The sequence below is a fragment of the Narcine bancroftii genome, chromosome 5 (genome assembly GCF_036971445.1).
Source record: "Narcine bancroftii isolate sNarBan1 chromosome 5, sNarBan1.hap1, whole genome shotgun sequence".
NCBI lineage: Eukaryota > Metazoa > Chordata > Chondrichthyes > Torpediniformes > Narcinidae > Narcine > Narcine bancroftii.
This window is the reverse complement of record NC_091473.1, coordinates 82626316-82642531: the sequence shown is the minus strand read 5'-3', so window position 1 is coordinate 82642531 and position 16216 is coordinate 82626316. Positions and strand designations below refer to the sequence as shown.

The window sequence follows — 16216 nt, the reverse complement described above, 5'->3', positions numbered from 1 at the left end:
AGAGACATCCACACGGTACGAGGTGAACCAGTAATTGGACTTTATTTTGAATTCCTCACACTGCTCGAGGAGACTGCCCACTTCCTGTGGGGGGGGGGAACGCTGGCTTTAGGAAGTGATGTCAGCACATCGCGGCACCACTCCCTGTCCAGTGCACACAACACGGAAGCGGTGCTGTCCCCGTGCAACGTGTGTCATCAACCACAGGCTTCTCCTCAGAAGTGAAGGGGGGCCCGTGCCATCTTGTGTCAAACAACTGGGGTGGCGATTCAGCCCATCTAACCACGCAGTTGCTCGACCTGCTACACCATACCCCCCAGAATCTCTGCCACCCTTTAAGCAAGTTATCATACTGTCTTTCGGCGGGCTCTATAGTTGACCAATTATATAGAAATTCTGTTGGAATCCTGTGTGTTGGAAAACATTTAAATAAGAAAGGAAAGGTTTCAGCACCCAAGGCTCTCCAGAATCTTTCTTGGCCTCAGCACCCTTTTGAATCCCAGTTCCGATACCTGGTTCCAATGAGCCAATTTCCAGCAGCCCGCAGTCTCTTGTGAGTCCTTTGACCGCAAGTTGCCAGCAGTCCCACAGCCTGTGTGGGTCTTTCAGCAATGAGCCCCTTGCTTTCCGGCTGCCATAATCACCTTCGTGTAGAGTTATCTCCCAGTCTTTTCTTTCTCAATGGCAGTTGTTCCTTCAATTCCTCTAGCTGTCTGTTTAAAGCCTGTACTGAGCTGTTGGAATCATGGCCGGGCAGTAGGACGCTGTGGAGCAGCACTGTGACTCTGCTCCCTGCTCTCCCAGGTCTGCAGCAGCACTAGTGCTGCTTTACAGCATCTCCAGCAGCATTGCCTTTTTTATTAATTCTGCGGTATCTAGAATAAATAAGTCTTCTTGTTTCAATCCATTCATTTCTTTGACTTTGAGAAGGAGGAAAAAAGTAATTGTTAATTCAGGTAATAACTGGAAATTTAGAAAAAAGGGGACCAAGCCTACCAGCTACAAACTTATGAAGATCAATACATTCAAACTCTATTCTCATTTTAATGGAGTGTTCTCCTACACACTGAATAACAGTAAATCTCAACCTTTGCAATATTTTACGCTGCTTGGGTACTCCATTGTTGACCAATTATTGACCCCCAACTTTATCACTGCATTGTGGTTAATAACTTGAACTAAAACTTGTGGGGATGCAACGACTAATGTTTTTTCCTTAAATATCGAATCCTTGCATTTCTCATAATCCTCTCAGAATATGGCTTTGTTTATTAATTGGAATCCATGTTTATAATATCCCCAGACATATTTTCTTATGAAAAATGCCCTTTTACAGGCTTTAAATAAACCAATATATTATCATATACACTTGCAGTGAACAATGTATCGCTTCATTCCCCATTCCGAATATTAACTGAGAAGCTATAGGCAGTGTTAATTATAACATCAATTGAACAGAAAGATCAGAATCTGAACTTTTTGCATGAACAAGTCATGAAATTCAGTGTTTTGCGGCAGCGTCATCGAGCAAACATTCATATAACCATCTTATGACATTACTATAAAAACTTAAAATTAAGTGCATGAAAAGTAAAGTTCATTGATTATTCAGGAATCTGATGGCACTGGGAAAGAAGCTGTCCTTGTAAATTATTTTATACATTCTTTTTTAAAAAAAAATAACAAATTTTCTTAACTATTCAGTAATTGCCAATAACTTTAGAATAGGAACATTATGATGTGAAGGTATAGTCATAAAGTTTATCAGTTGTTTCCCAAGTAGAGCAGGACTTTAAGCTTAGTTATGGATATGTACTCACTTCTTTCCTATGACGAAGGAACATAACCAGAAGTTCCCTTTCATCACTGGGCAAAACAATTATTTATGCTCACTTTCTCAGAAACCATTTTCAGCTTTCCATCTTGTGGACCTTTAACATAGGACCTCTCAAAAAAAGAGGTTTTAACTGAATAATTTTATCTGATATAGTCAGTTGATTAAAGCTAAACAGTTCTGTCACCTCTTAGACAATAAAGGTGAGGAGAATTGATTAACTGCTTCTATTTCCAATAGCATGAACACATTGAATAAAGACAATCTACTTTTATCAAGAAAAATACAAGTTAAAGTGCCCAGAACTAAAGCTGTCAATATAGTATGAAAATTATAAACAGCAGCAAAGATAGATCCATGATCAATTCAAAGGCTAACCTCTCGATATTCCGGATGAAGTGCTCAGGCCTGAAATGTTTCACTTCCCAAGGATGCTGCATGACCTGTTAAGTTTCTCCCGCATTTTTGTGTACTGCACTAACCTCAACAATGCTCCATAGATCAATCATTTTATATGTGATTATCACAGTTTTGTAATATTTTTCATGGTTTGTATAGTACATCAGAACATACACAAAACACAATTGAGTTACAACTTTTTATTTATGCTGGTGCAACTGCTAGAATGGTGATTTTTCTACTCTGGGAACTATTGGTAGGACCTAACAAAGTTAAATTCCTATCAGCATAGGATGATTTACATACTGAGGCTTCTCTCTGCAATGCAGTAATAAAATGCATCTCAACTTCGGACTCATTACCCTGTACTATGTTAATGTAATATTTTCAAATTCCTATGCTAAGAGTCTTTGATCATTGACAATTGTATGCCAAATTGGGGAACATCTTGTACAATGCTGGATTAGAACTTATTTCAGCTGTGGAAAAATATTTTACCACCCAGTTCTACTGAGGGTGGAAGGGTGCATGAAAGAGGTTTATTTCACTGTAGTTACAGTAATAATTTTTAAAAATCTGTTTCATTTCATTTATTTTCCCAGTCATCTCCTTCCATTGACAGATTTACTTCCTTGCTCACAGATGCGAGATAATGCTTGTGGACTGCATTCATCTTATTACTCATCAGGTCAATTTCTTGGTTCAAGATTGTTCCCGGGACCTCCTTATATGCCCCCACTCATGACACCAAGGGTGAATGAAACTTCTGGTGAAATTGAGGTAACTGCAGGTGAGAATTTGGGAAATGCATTCAGCAGTTTCACAGATACAGAACCATGTTGATTTTTTTTGTTTCTGCCCATTTTCCTATCTCTGGTAATGCCTGGATATATGAATGCATATATGATGGGTTCTCTGAGAACGTGGAGTTGCATTATTAGATGGGAATTTGACCAGAGGGAAGATAAATCAGTCCAAAATGGATCCTACTCCCAGCTAATGCTTTTAGGTGCATGAATTCTCTAGCCTATTTTTCTGTTGCACAATAAAAGATGCTACAAAAAAACACACCACCTTTTGGATTAAATTGGGGTTCTTTTTAATTGATACATTCAGGGAGTCGAAATGTGAAACCTAAACTACAGTGAAATAAGCAAGTGCATCTATAAAACAGGGAGAATTACCTTCATTTGGTCATCCATGAGAAAAGAAACACAGTAAAATCCCTATTATCCAGCATTCAACCAGCTGGAAACTCAAACAACCAGTGAAAAAAAGTCCTTGAGGAAATAAATAAATTTGAGGTAAATAAGGTTTTAAATAAAAATCTAAATAAGAGTTTAAAATTGTCAAAGTGAATGTTCTCGGAAGCAACGCACAACGCCTTGGGAGAAAACATTCAGCCAGCGGAGCGCCCTGGCCGTGTCCCACCTACTGCAACTATTTGAATAAAGTTTCAACACAGTTGTGTTGAATAAAATGGTGTTGCCCAGAATGAAGAGTTGGTCGATGCCACTCGCTGCACTGTTTCCCTATCCCTGTCCGGTAAGAGCCCATTATTAGCATTAGGTATATTATGGAGGCTTTATCTGTAAACTTGGTGGTGGGGGGTGGGGGAAGGGTGTTAATTATGACAGCAGCCAGATAGCGTAGCGATTAGTGCAATGCTGTTACAGCGCCAGCAACTGGGGTTCAAATTTAAATGGGAATTACCTGATTAAAGTGAACTTTACATAATTAAAGACTACAATACTGATTTTTTTTTAAAAATTACTTTATATTTTGCACTGCCTTTTGTCTTTTAAACAGTGCATTCTTAATTCAGGTGCATTAGTTTAGCATTGTAAATTGGCTTTGTAAGAGCGAGTCTCAGTCAGCGGAAAATTTGCATTTCCGGCATCCTCAATCCCTGTAGGTGTCAGCTAATGGGTTTTTATTGTATTTCCCCACCCCCCCACCCCATGCTCTCCTACCTTGTTTTCCTCATGGTGAATCAGGCATGCTTCATGTGGATGCCAGGTGCTGCATGGTCTCAACAAGTGATTGGTTTGGACTTTCAAGGGCAGTTATTGAGTATAAACAGACCATTCAAATGTTAGGGTACCATAATAACCTGTACAGTTTCTGAAGAAGTTCACAACATCGAGATCAGGAACAAGGACTTTTTTTTGTCCTTTCCCTTACCCAGGGATACCAAGGCAATTCTCCTTTGAAGATCAGCTGACTGAGAAGGGGTTTCCCAACCTTAATGCATTGGTGTTAGACTCTCACTTCACTTAACTGATGAGCCAAATGGAGATCAGTAGTTTCCAAAGAAAATACAGTAAAACCCCTGGTAGATTGGTAGATGCTGGATAAATGTATTTTCCAGTTGCTTACTGACAATGTTTAGCTAATACACCCACATTAAGAATAAACAGTTTAAAAGACAATATTTATATTCTGTACTTGCACCTTAAAGCATTTTACTTTATTTTTAGTAACATTCTTTGAAAACATTTAACCATTGCTGTATCTGCAGGTTCCTTCCCCTCCACTGAGCGTCCCAAAAGATGAACAATAACATTGTAGATAATTAACCCCTCCCCTAAGTACACAGATAAAGCCTCTGGCCAATACACCTCTTACTAAGCAGGGAATCTTAGATGGTGGTGTGTTTATTGAGAGTGTAAGGTAAAACATCATGAGATGGGAATGTGTAAGGAGTTACCCTGTACAGGGCTGTAACAAGAAGGGGAGGTGTCCTTGTACTCCTGTTAGGTAAAACATCATGAGATGGGAATGTACAGGGCTGTAACAAGATGTGAATGCATCCTTGTACTTACAAGATAAGAGAGACATTGATGGATTGAGAGGCAGGAAGCTAGCAGGGAAAGGATAGCAACAGTTTTAGTCATTGGACAAGTAATGATATGATGATGTTCTAAGCACATATCCAAGGGTATAAAAAATCACCATTTTGCTGATAACGGCAGAATGCATTCTCCGACTAACATGGTTAGTCGCAAGTGTTACAATCCGGTAATAAAGAACAAAGAACCCTGATTTCGACTCAGTCTGGTGTTTGTCTCACTCATTCATGAACAAAGCAGACCTAACAAGAGTCACCCCAACAGCAAGCGGCATCAACCAGCTCTTTATCCTAGGCACGCTCTTGCAGTTTCAGATTCAAATAGCTGCTATGATCAGACACTAAGCTGGATGAATATTTGCTCCCATCTTCTCCAACGGTTTATGTGTTACTTCAGAGAACATTTACTTTTACAATTTTAAACTTACGTATTTTACGTATTTTGTTTTTTTACATGTATTTTCCTTGATTTTTTTTTTGCTAATTGCTTGAGGCTGTTGGTTGCTTAAATTCCAAATACTGGGGTTTTACTTCTGTGAAAAACACAGCATTAAAGAACTAGTTTGATGGAAGATTTTTTGAGGATTGCTTTTTTTAATTTCTGAAGTCAAACTTTTAGTATCAATCATTTTGGACAAAGAAGTACCAATGTTTGCACTCATTGTTTCTCAGAAGTGATTTTGTTGGAAAATTGAGATTTGGATAGCTAAGTATGGGTTGGGAACAGCTGCAGTTTACAGTTCGGTCAGGACCTACGCTGTGTACAGTAATGAGCATGCCACCAAACTCCACACTGTGGAACTGAATATAAGTATATTTATAAATAGAAATTTTAGACATAAATAGGCATATAATATCATAATAACTAGCATGAACAGAAATCAACTCTGTCTTGTTCTTGGAACAACTTCCAACATTATTCATGCTTGGGGTGTTACATAAAAACATAAGAAAGATGAGCAAAAGGAGGTCATCTGGTCCACCAACCCTGCTCCTCCATTCAGTAAAATCATGGCTGATCCGGCCATGGACTCAGACCCACTCTTTCTCCTAATGCTAATTTCTCTATTATTCAAAAATCTGTCTATTTGTGTCTTAAATACATTTACTGAGACATTCTTTCATAATTTTATAGTGTTCCCCAAGATTTCCCCTTCATTTTTCTCAGCTATAATGAGTATACCCCCAGGCAACTCCATCCTTCCTCATAAGCTAACTCACTCATTTCTGGAATCAACTTGGTGAACCTCTTCCACTCCACCTCCAAAGCTTTTATCATTTTTCAAGTAGGGAGACCAGAGATGTATGTAGTACTCCAGGTCTACCCTCACAGGTCCTCTGTAAAGTTGGAGCAGAACACTCCCCCACCCACCCCACCCCGTTTGTAAGTTCAATTCCTCTGGCAGTGAAGGCCAACATCCCATTTGTCTTACTGATTACCTGCTGCACGTGCAAACTAAGTTTTTGTCATTCATGAACAAGCACTCTCAGGTCTTTCTCTGCACAACATCCTGCTGCAATTTTTCACTATTTGAATAACAGCCTGATTTACAGATAGAACATTTTACAGGGAAATACTCACAATAATTTTTATTCATGTGATATTTTTAACTCAACAAGTCCCAATTCATTTCACAAAAAGAGATGGCGTGGGGGCATGTGTGTGTGTTAAAGTAGTGACATAGGCAGAGCTAAGATAGAATACCGGGAAAGTTGATAAATGGCAAATGTGGGTTTGAGGACCTGTGAAGAGACATAGCTTCTCTGAATGAGATAGTCCTACGGTGGAGGGTCATGAAGTTTAAAGATTTTGCAAACAGCAAGCAGTGACAGGGAGTTAACAATATACCACAGAGAGCATGTGAGTGGAGGGCTATATTAGAGAGGAAAAGAATCCAATATATCAACGCCCTTATTGTGTCACACAGTAAAAAAAACAAAAAGATGGTATTTTCCTGTCAAGATAGATTTTGTTTCTTTCATTAGACATTTTAAAATGATAATTTTAAACCAAACAAAAGCTTGCTATTCTTTTATTTTACTCTTTTAAAGTTGATAGATCATATTTAAAGGAAGGTAAAGTTTATTCACTGGTGACCTATGGAAACAATGACTTTCTGCAAGATTTATAAATTTAATGTCAGCCTATATTAATGGGATGTTTCTCTCATGCATGCCCTGGCTTTGAAAGGTTTGTTAAATCAGGTAGTGTATAACACTGGGTGTAGATAGTTCAAGGTTAGCCATAGATGATATTATTAAAAAAAAGTGGAGTGTGAGAAACAGATCAACTGTGTGATTGGTGGAAGCTTGTTTTTATTTTCATATTTCTGATATCAAGTGTCAGGCAGGTTGACTTATCTTTGTTCCTGATAGACTTTAATTTGTTGTGTAATGGCTGTGGTTTTTAAGAGAAAAGAGTTTTGATTCTATTGTTCTCCCACCACCTCCTGAGAGGACTGATTTTTAATGAGGTACAATCCCCAGGCTGTCTGCAGTTTGATAACATGTAATCCTAGATTGAGAGTTGACAAAATAGTAAACTGCAGAGATGAATCACATGATGCATCTTACCCATCATCCTCTGCTGAACCAGTATCCCCACATGGGTATTTTCTAGCAAAATCTCTTGATGATACCCATGAGTGGAAGCATTGGTGTATTTGCCCAGTCTACTGAGTTGGCAGCAGGCCCCAACACCTTCACAACACAGAACTTTAAGCCACCCCACCCTCCCCCTCATTTCATGCCAGTTTCTCAAAAGTGGTTTGTTTAGACACTTTAAAAGCCAGATAACCATGTGAACAATTGTATAAAGGTTTAGCCATATTTGACAACAGTTTTTGAACTTTAATCTTTTCAGAGATTGAATCTCTGTTGCATCTCACAAGAAAAATTTTTCATGATTGTATGTGAAAAATGAAATCCATGAAGACTAGGCTGTCTTCTAGTAGAGCAACCCTGACCATCCTATTTTAGTACTCTCCCCACACTCACAAATTGATCTTTCAAGTCTCTCCAATTCCCCTTTGAAGGCATTGATTGATTATATTTGCATAGATAATAAATTATTGGTAATTAATATGTCCGATTTATCATTTGCTTGTCTAAACTAGTCATTACTTTGAATACCTCAATTAAATTCCCCCCCCCCAACCCCCACAGACTTCACAAACATATTTATTAAAGCCAGCAGTTTAATTCAATTTGTTGTTAGGTAGTTTGGAGGCTAAACTGGATTGTTGGAGTTTAGTGCAGGGATTGTAATGAAGGATTAACCTTTGTTCAATGCAAAACAAAACTATGTCCTCACATTCAATCATTATAATTGTGGTCCGAATCTAAATTTATTGTCATGAAATTCATTGTTTTGCAGCAAACATTCAATAGTAACCAGACAGCATTCAGTCCATTGCTAGAGTAATTACCCATTAAAGCCTCTGTTGCACGTCTCATGCCAGCAGTTGCAAGCCGTTCAAAGCTTTAAGTATTTTAGTGGAAGCCATGATGATGCCAAGGGCTGCAGGGGCTGTGGAAGTTCTGGAGGTGAAACCACGGACATTCTGTGACTGAAGGGACTCTCCCCTAAGCTTCCTTCCCTTCACTTTGTACCAGATGTCCTCTGGTGTTTGCTATTTCTGCCCTGGGAAAAAGGCGCTGGCTGTCCACCTTATCTATGCCTACAAGATTCTGAGAGGTCAGTGCCTTTTTCCCAGGGGTAAAAGCAGGAAGACCACTAATGACATCACCACGATATGCTGTAGATCTGTAAGCTGTATATTAGAGGTTTTCAGTATCGGTAATCAGGGGTAAGCTTTTTTTACATAGAGGGTTGTGGGTTCCTGGAATCTTGTGCCCAGGGATAGTGGTAGAGGCTGAAACATTAGGGGCATTTAAGAGATTCATGGAGGCACATGGAGGGAAGAAACATAGAGGTTTATGAGGTTGGAACTGTTTCATTTTTTTTGGTAGGAGTATGTAGGTTGGCACAACATATTTAAATTTAAACATACAGCATGTTAACAAGCCATTTTGGCCCACAAGTCCATGCTGCCCAATTTACACCTAATTAACCTACAACCCCAGTACGTTTCAAATAATGAGAGGAAACCGGAGCCCTCAAAGAAAACTCATGCAGACACTGGGAAAATGTACAATCTCCTTACAGACAGCGCAGGATTTGAACCCTAATCCCAATCCCTAGCACTGTAAAGATATTGTGCTAACTGTGGTGATACAACCACTAGCCTACTGCAGGGGACGACCTTTGTACCTGCAGGAAGTTCCTCACCATCGGAAATCTGGAAGAATGCAATTGAGGCGATCATCCAGATGCAGGCTGAGGTAATTAACATGAACTAAAAACACCTCATAGTACTCCGCACTAAATTGGGCCCTTGTGCTTTCCAAGCCATCAGAGACTGATCAACTATGAGCCTGCGATAACAATACAGACCCCCAATGAATGTGCTCTTCACCCGGTACCTGCTCAGCATCAGGGTGCATCAGCCAGGTGAGACAGCAGACACCTATCTGGGGGGATTGTCCATGCCTGACCAAAGAATGGAGGTAGTCCTCTGTCTGGAGGTTGCAGCCCATCATATGGAGGTATTCAAGGACCGACTCCCCCAACCTCCTGCCTGGTTGATGCCGATGACCGCCATTGATGAAGGGCCCTATGGGGAGGAAATGATCACTGCCGCTGATGCAGCCTGCTGCTGTAAGTATTGAGGGTCCTGGTGTGGATCAGACAGGTGCTCCCAAAAGGGCTGTCCGGCAAGGAACTCGCATTGCTCCCGATGCAGTAAGAAAGGCCACTTTGCTAAGGTGTGCCTTTCCAGACCTGCCAGGAGAGCTGCTGCCCTCCACGAACAACAGAGAGCCTTCCTGAAAGCTGCCACATGTGAGGACCGGGAAATGCCATTTCTCAGCCTGCCACTTCCGTCCGCCATGCCGGCGTCACTTTCAGTTCGGCTATCCACTTGGACCACCGCAGTGTGCTCACCTTGGGCACCGCCATCTTCCTCTGCCTACACCAAAGACGTCACATCTGCCAGCAACAATGATGTCGCTTCTGGTTTCACTTACGGCTGGGTCACCTGACTGTTCTGAAGTAATGTGCATCCACTGGGCACTGCCATCATGGGCCAGCCGGCCCCTGAAGTGCCAGTTAATTAAATAGATGAAGGCGGCATAGTCATGCAGTAATCATGGCTTTTATTAGCAGAAACTAATGGTACAATAATGAAAGACAATGGGTGCATACACAGTTATATCCAAGGGGAGTGTCTTAAGTGGTAGAGATAATACACGTCCAATGTCAGTAAAGCAGGGTTTGGCACAGTGAGAGACTGACAGCTCAACATAGATTTACCACAGCCCAAAACCACCGCAACTTGCTCACCTCACAGACAGGACGACGTGGTCAACATGTGCGTATACAGAAGGAAGCTGCTGGCCACTGCTCGTCACAACCATTGGGGAGCAGCGACTCAGACCCCAAGATGGTCCTATCATCCACCACATTAACAGAGGACATTCCCCATAGACTGAGGTGCTCAATGATGGACATCGCTGTCAACGGGAAGGTAACAAAATGCCTGTTTGATAGCAGCAATACTGAGAGCTTTGTGCACCTGAACATAGTCCGGATGCTGAAATTAAAGGATTGCTCCACGAACTTCTCTATCACCTTGGCTGCCCAGGAACCCTCTATCACAGCATTCGGGCACTGCTCAACAGATTTGACAGTAGGTGGTGAAACGTATTAAAGGTTCAGGCTCCTGATCATACCCAAGCTCGGTGCCTAGGTCATCAGGACTGGACTTCCAGTGCCACCTCCAAAGCCTCACCCTTGCCTTCAATGGCACACTCCCCCTGTTCACCATCCACAGCACAAAACCCAGCAACTGCCCCCAGTCCATCTGCAGCCTCCCCACACTGTGGATCCTCCCTCGATCCCTCTTCAATTACCTAACACCAGACTGCAAGCTCATAGCTGCCAAGAGCAGGCGCTATTGGATGGCTGACAGGACCTTCATCAAGACAGAGATGAGGCGTCTTCTGGCAAAAGGTATCATAGTGCCTAGGTCCTGGTGGTAAAAGGGGGCAGCAAACCAAGGATGGTCATCGACTATAGCCAGGCCATCAACTGGTACACCCAGCTGGATGCCTATCTTCTTCCTAGAATAGCTGATATGGTTAACAAGGTAGCCTGCTATAAGATCTTCTCAATGATTGACCTGAAGTCAGCCGACCACCAGCACCCCATCCACGCCTGAGATAAACCTCTGAGGCAGCCGGTCACCTCTACCAGTTCCATTAGGTTCCCCTTGAGGTTACTAACAGGTCTCTGTCTTCCAGTGGGAGATGGACCGCATGATAGACCAACACAACCTAAGGGCGACCTTCCCGTACTTGGACAATGTCACCATCTGTGGCCATGACCAGCAGGATTATAACGACAACCTGGAGAGATTTCTCTGGATGGCTGAGGAGCTGAACCTCACTTAAAACAAAGGTGTGTACAACACCTCCTGCCTCATCATCCAAGGGTACATTGTGGAACATGGTGTCATTGGCCCCAAACCCCAAATGCATCCGCCCCTTCATGGAACTACTCCTCCCTCACACGCTCAAGGTCCTCTGCAGGTGCCTGGGGCTCTTCTCCCATTACTTTCAGTGGGCCCCCCACTTTTCAGACAAGGTCTGCCCACTGGCCCAAGCTACCACTTTTCCCCTTCTCCCGAGGCGCAAGCAGCTTTCGCTCATATCAGACATGATAACACAAATGCCACAATGTGGGCCGTGGACAAGAACAGCTCATTCCAGGTGGAGTGCGATGCCTCTGACATTGCCCTCGCGGCCACCCTCAATTAAGGGGGGGTGACCCGTGGCCTTCTTGTTCAGCACTACCCACAAGGGCAAGATCAAGAATGATAAGATCTTGCGCTGAAGCGTTGAGCTGACCACGCTCAGCTATGACATCTAGAACAGACCAGGGAAGTTCAACGACTCTCCGATGCCCTGTCTCGGACCTGCGCCAGCTTGCAGTCCAACTAATTGCAGGAGCTGCACCACATGCTTTGTCACTCGGGCGTCACGCACCTGTATCACTTCATTAAGTCCCAGAATCTCCTCTTCACCATCCAAAAAGTACGGACCATGACCGAGTCATGCAGAGACTGTGCAGAGTGCAAACCGCACTTTTTCCACCTACCACAGGTCCATGTCATCAAGGCCACTTGGCCCTTTGAGTGGCTCAGCTTTGACTTCAAGGGCCCCCTGCTTTCCATGAACAAGATTGTCTTCTTCCTCTCAGTCGTAGACAAATATTCCCATTTTCCCTTCTCCATCTCCATCCCTTGCTCTGTCACTTCCACAGTTATCTGGGCATTGACGCAGATCTTCACCATATTCAGATACCTGGCATTCATTCACAGTGACTGCTTAATGAGTGAGGAGCTGTGCCTGTACTTGATAGCGTGAGGCATTGCAGCTAGTTGCACGACTAGCTAAAACCCCAGCGGCAACGGGTAGGTGGAGCCTGAAGATGGGGTAATCTGGAAGCCAGTCCTCTTGGCCCTGAGGTCCAAAGGCTGGTCCATTGACTACTGGCAAGAGGCCCTTCCTGAGGCACTCTATGCCATATGGTTGCTCTTGTGCATGGCTACCATTCAGACCCATCATGAGCACCTTTTGTCCTTTCCGAAGAAATCAGTGCCTGGTGTCTCTCTCCCACGTCCGATCCCTTGGTCGAGCAGGTGCTCCTTCTCCATTCGAACCTGAACTACACCTATGTCAAGGGATCTGGCACCAGCAGGGGCTCCAGCCCCGCAATACCACGAGTACCCTGTCCAACCTCTCCAGCACTGGTACCCTTGACCCACTCAGGATTCACCAGGTCCCGACCTCCTTCCTCCACCTCTCCAGAGGGCCCCACTCCTCATTGACCAGACCCGCCCAGCCACCTCCTTGATGCTAGACACCACACCATCGCCCACCCCGGCCACTCTAGGCCCAACCGACCCTCATGCAATCCCGCCTTCGCTGACCTTTGACCAGGAGCTGACCCTGTGACGGTGTCAGAGGCACAGAAGGCTGCCGGGACTGACTGAACTTGTAAGATAAAACCCGGCAACATTCTGCAATTCCCCCCCACCCACCCCTGGACTTATTTTAAGAAGTGGGTGAATGTGGTGATACAACCACCAGCCTACTGCAGGGGGCAACCTTTGCACCTGCAGGAAGACCACCAGGGAGGCTGTCAATCAACCAAACTGGAAAAAGACCTTGAGCCAGCCCCTCCCAGGCCAGTCACACATGGAACCATTGAGACTGAAACTGGTGTACAAGACTTTAAGTGGATTAAAGCCTGTAGTACTGTCCTTCTGTGCTTTATGTCTGCTTGCTGCACCATAGCGCACCACACTAACTACTATGCCAACCATGTTGTTGAAGGGCCTGTACTGTGTTGTACATGTTCTATTGCTAGGAGTGCAGGGCAATTCTCATGGCGCCTCTTTGTTTGTTTTACAGCAGACAAAGCTGAAGTATATTATGTATGTTACATTTTTAATATATTATTACATAACAATAAAGGGAACCTTGGACATTGAACTATTATTTTTACACCTGGATATCTTGATGGACAAAGATATCACTGATCTTGTAGGTTCAGGCACCACAGAACCCATCTGATCGTAGGGCAGTAGAAAGAGTTCACACTCAAGTAAATGCCAGTTGTGAAGCACCAAGAACATGAATGCAGGTTTCCAGAAAATTTTATAACCTCACATACATAGTTAAGGTCAGTAAAAATACAGTGAAATAAGATATCACCATAACAGCTCCCTGACCTTATGCATTCCTCTATGCAAGATCAGCAGTAACTTACCTAATGTTTATTTGCCCTCATCAAATAGTACCGATACTGAAAACCTCAAATATACAACTTACACACTCTGTTGCATGCAGATCCACAGGCATATCATGGTGTCGTCATTAGTGGTCTTCCTGCTTTCTTCCTGGTGAAGGTAGCACACAATTGGTGGCATCAGTAGCAGATAGTGGTTAAGCAGGCTTGAAGAGAAGGTGGTAACCACTATTGTTGAGGGAACAGGAGATTTAATGACCATGAAACACTCAGATATAATTGGAGATCATTTTGATACATCTACTATCTCTCTCAAATCACTCTTCCTAATCTCCCCTGATTTGGAAGTTGCAGAAGGTGCCAAAATAACCAGTTACCTGTACCTCCCTTTACCATAATCCTTGTGCTTTTTATATTTCAGATACTTTGGTGAGGTGACTGGGCCTAGGTAGTGACAATGAAGGCTATGGCATTCTTGATCTTGGTAGTGTGCTGGCCATTTTATATCCTGTTCAGATTTTGTAATGATCGTGAGGGTGCAAATGAACCCTTGTTAAGGTGCAGCCTCCTTATATGGATGAAGTAAATTCACAAGCTATATAAATTTGTACTAAACACTAATATCCTGGCTTCACATCTTATCCACTTAACCCCCAAACTATCTAACTTTTAACGGACCATTCATATAGTAATTGCTGCTATTATATTGTAGTTATTATAGACACTGGTAGCTGCCTTATTGAAATTAATGCAAAGTAGAAATGTAGTTCAAATTAAATTATTCATTTTATAATTTAAATTCTGCTAACCAAGCTCTAAAAATACTCTCTTTCTCCCTTCACCAACCCATAGCCTCCCCCTATACACACAATGCTTGAAAGCCCAGATCCCATACAAATCTCACAGCAGCGAATGAGTTGTTTCACTTTGATATTACAACCGATGGGAAGTCACTTGGAAAAGCAATTACTTAATTGATTTACTAATACAGTACCAAAAAGATAAAATCTTTCGAGTGGCTAAACCAAAGTGATTAAATAAAATGTATCCTGAAAAGGGCACTGATTGAAATGTGTACTCCGTAGAGACAGATATCCTTCAAGAATTAGCATTACAAAAGAAGCCAGCACAAAAAAGCACATAGGAGAGTGCTGGTTGAATCATTTTTTTTTTTTTTTTTAAATTTTTTATTTTTCACACCATAAATCACAATAGCCATGATATACACTTTTTCTTTTCCACACATTTACAGTGACTTTTTCTCCCTCCCCCCTCCCTCCTCCCAAGCCACCCCCCCATCCCCCCCCCTCTCATCCACTGGTTGAATCATTTGAGTACAAATTTAAAAGTTATTGAGGATATAGTGTGGAAATATACCAGAGGGCTGGCCACATAATTACAGCATGTTGTACCTTGATTCCAGAGTCAGCCACTAACACTCAAGACTCAGGAATGATCTGCCTAGGAAGTCAAAGTTCTTCCCAAGAAAGCAACTGATAGCTGTCAATTAAGCAAACTGGAGAACAAATCTCATTCCTGGTTTAATTTCAGTTGTTTTTTTTCTGTAACTTTGCCTGTTAAAAAGAGAACATCTTTTAACTATTTACTACACCAACAATGTACGCCTGCAATTGCTGTTTCTTAAATGAATCTTGGAATGAGTGAAACACAAGGTGACAAGATTGTTGATATTTTGTGTCTGTGGTTTTGAGCAGGGGTGGTTGAAGCTTGAAAGGACTTCCCCTTAACCTACTACAAAGTTCGGCTTTCAAATTCTTCCCTGATAACTTGGTGTTGTGTTAAATAATTTTCCTTGACATTACTCAAAAGTAACCCTTCAAATAACAAGGAAGCTGTCCGCATCATCTCAATTGCTTTTGTCAAAAGAACAAAATGATTGCCGCTCCTAATCAATAATTTGGTCATCATTCATGGTAAAGCCATACCTAGCAATTTCACGCTTGATTGACTTTTACCGAACTTATGTAGCCTTGTAGTATTACAGTTATGATGTATTGTTTTATACAAAGAATCCTGGATGATCTAAATGGATATATCAAAGAAATTTACAACCAGTTTCTCTGCACCAACATGCAGTTCGTCAAGTATAGACTGAATTGAATTTTCCACAGGATTGATTTTATTTCTTTCTGGTTCACTTTGCAGTTTGCTTGGAACGAACCTAGTGGTTGTGATTTGTGGCATATTGTGCCATAATCAGTAATTAATATGTCAATAAACAGTAAGTGCTTTGAAA

At 42.2% G+C, this 16216-nt stretch overlaps 1 protein-coding gene across 3 annotated transcripts in view; it reads left to right on the top strand.

Annotated features, from left to right (window-relative positions):
* Nucleotides 1–16216, top strand: part of LOC138763628 (doublesex- and mab-3-related transcription factor 1-like) — a 28904-nt gene extending 12688 nt beyond the window's left edge. For 2 of the 3 annotated variants that reach the window (XM_069938106.1, XM_069938105.1), the window contains 2 exons: nt 2876–3023; nt 15383–16216. In XM_069938106.1, the coding sequence (XP_069794207.1) occupies nt 2876–3023; nt 15383–15456 (222 nt within the window). In that variant the 3' untranslated portion in view covers nt 15457–16216. The remainder of the gene's footprint in view (nt 1–2875; nt 3024–15382) is intronic. The other variant, XM_069938107.1, reaches the window with a different exon arrangement.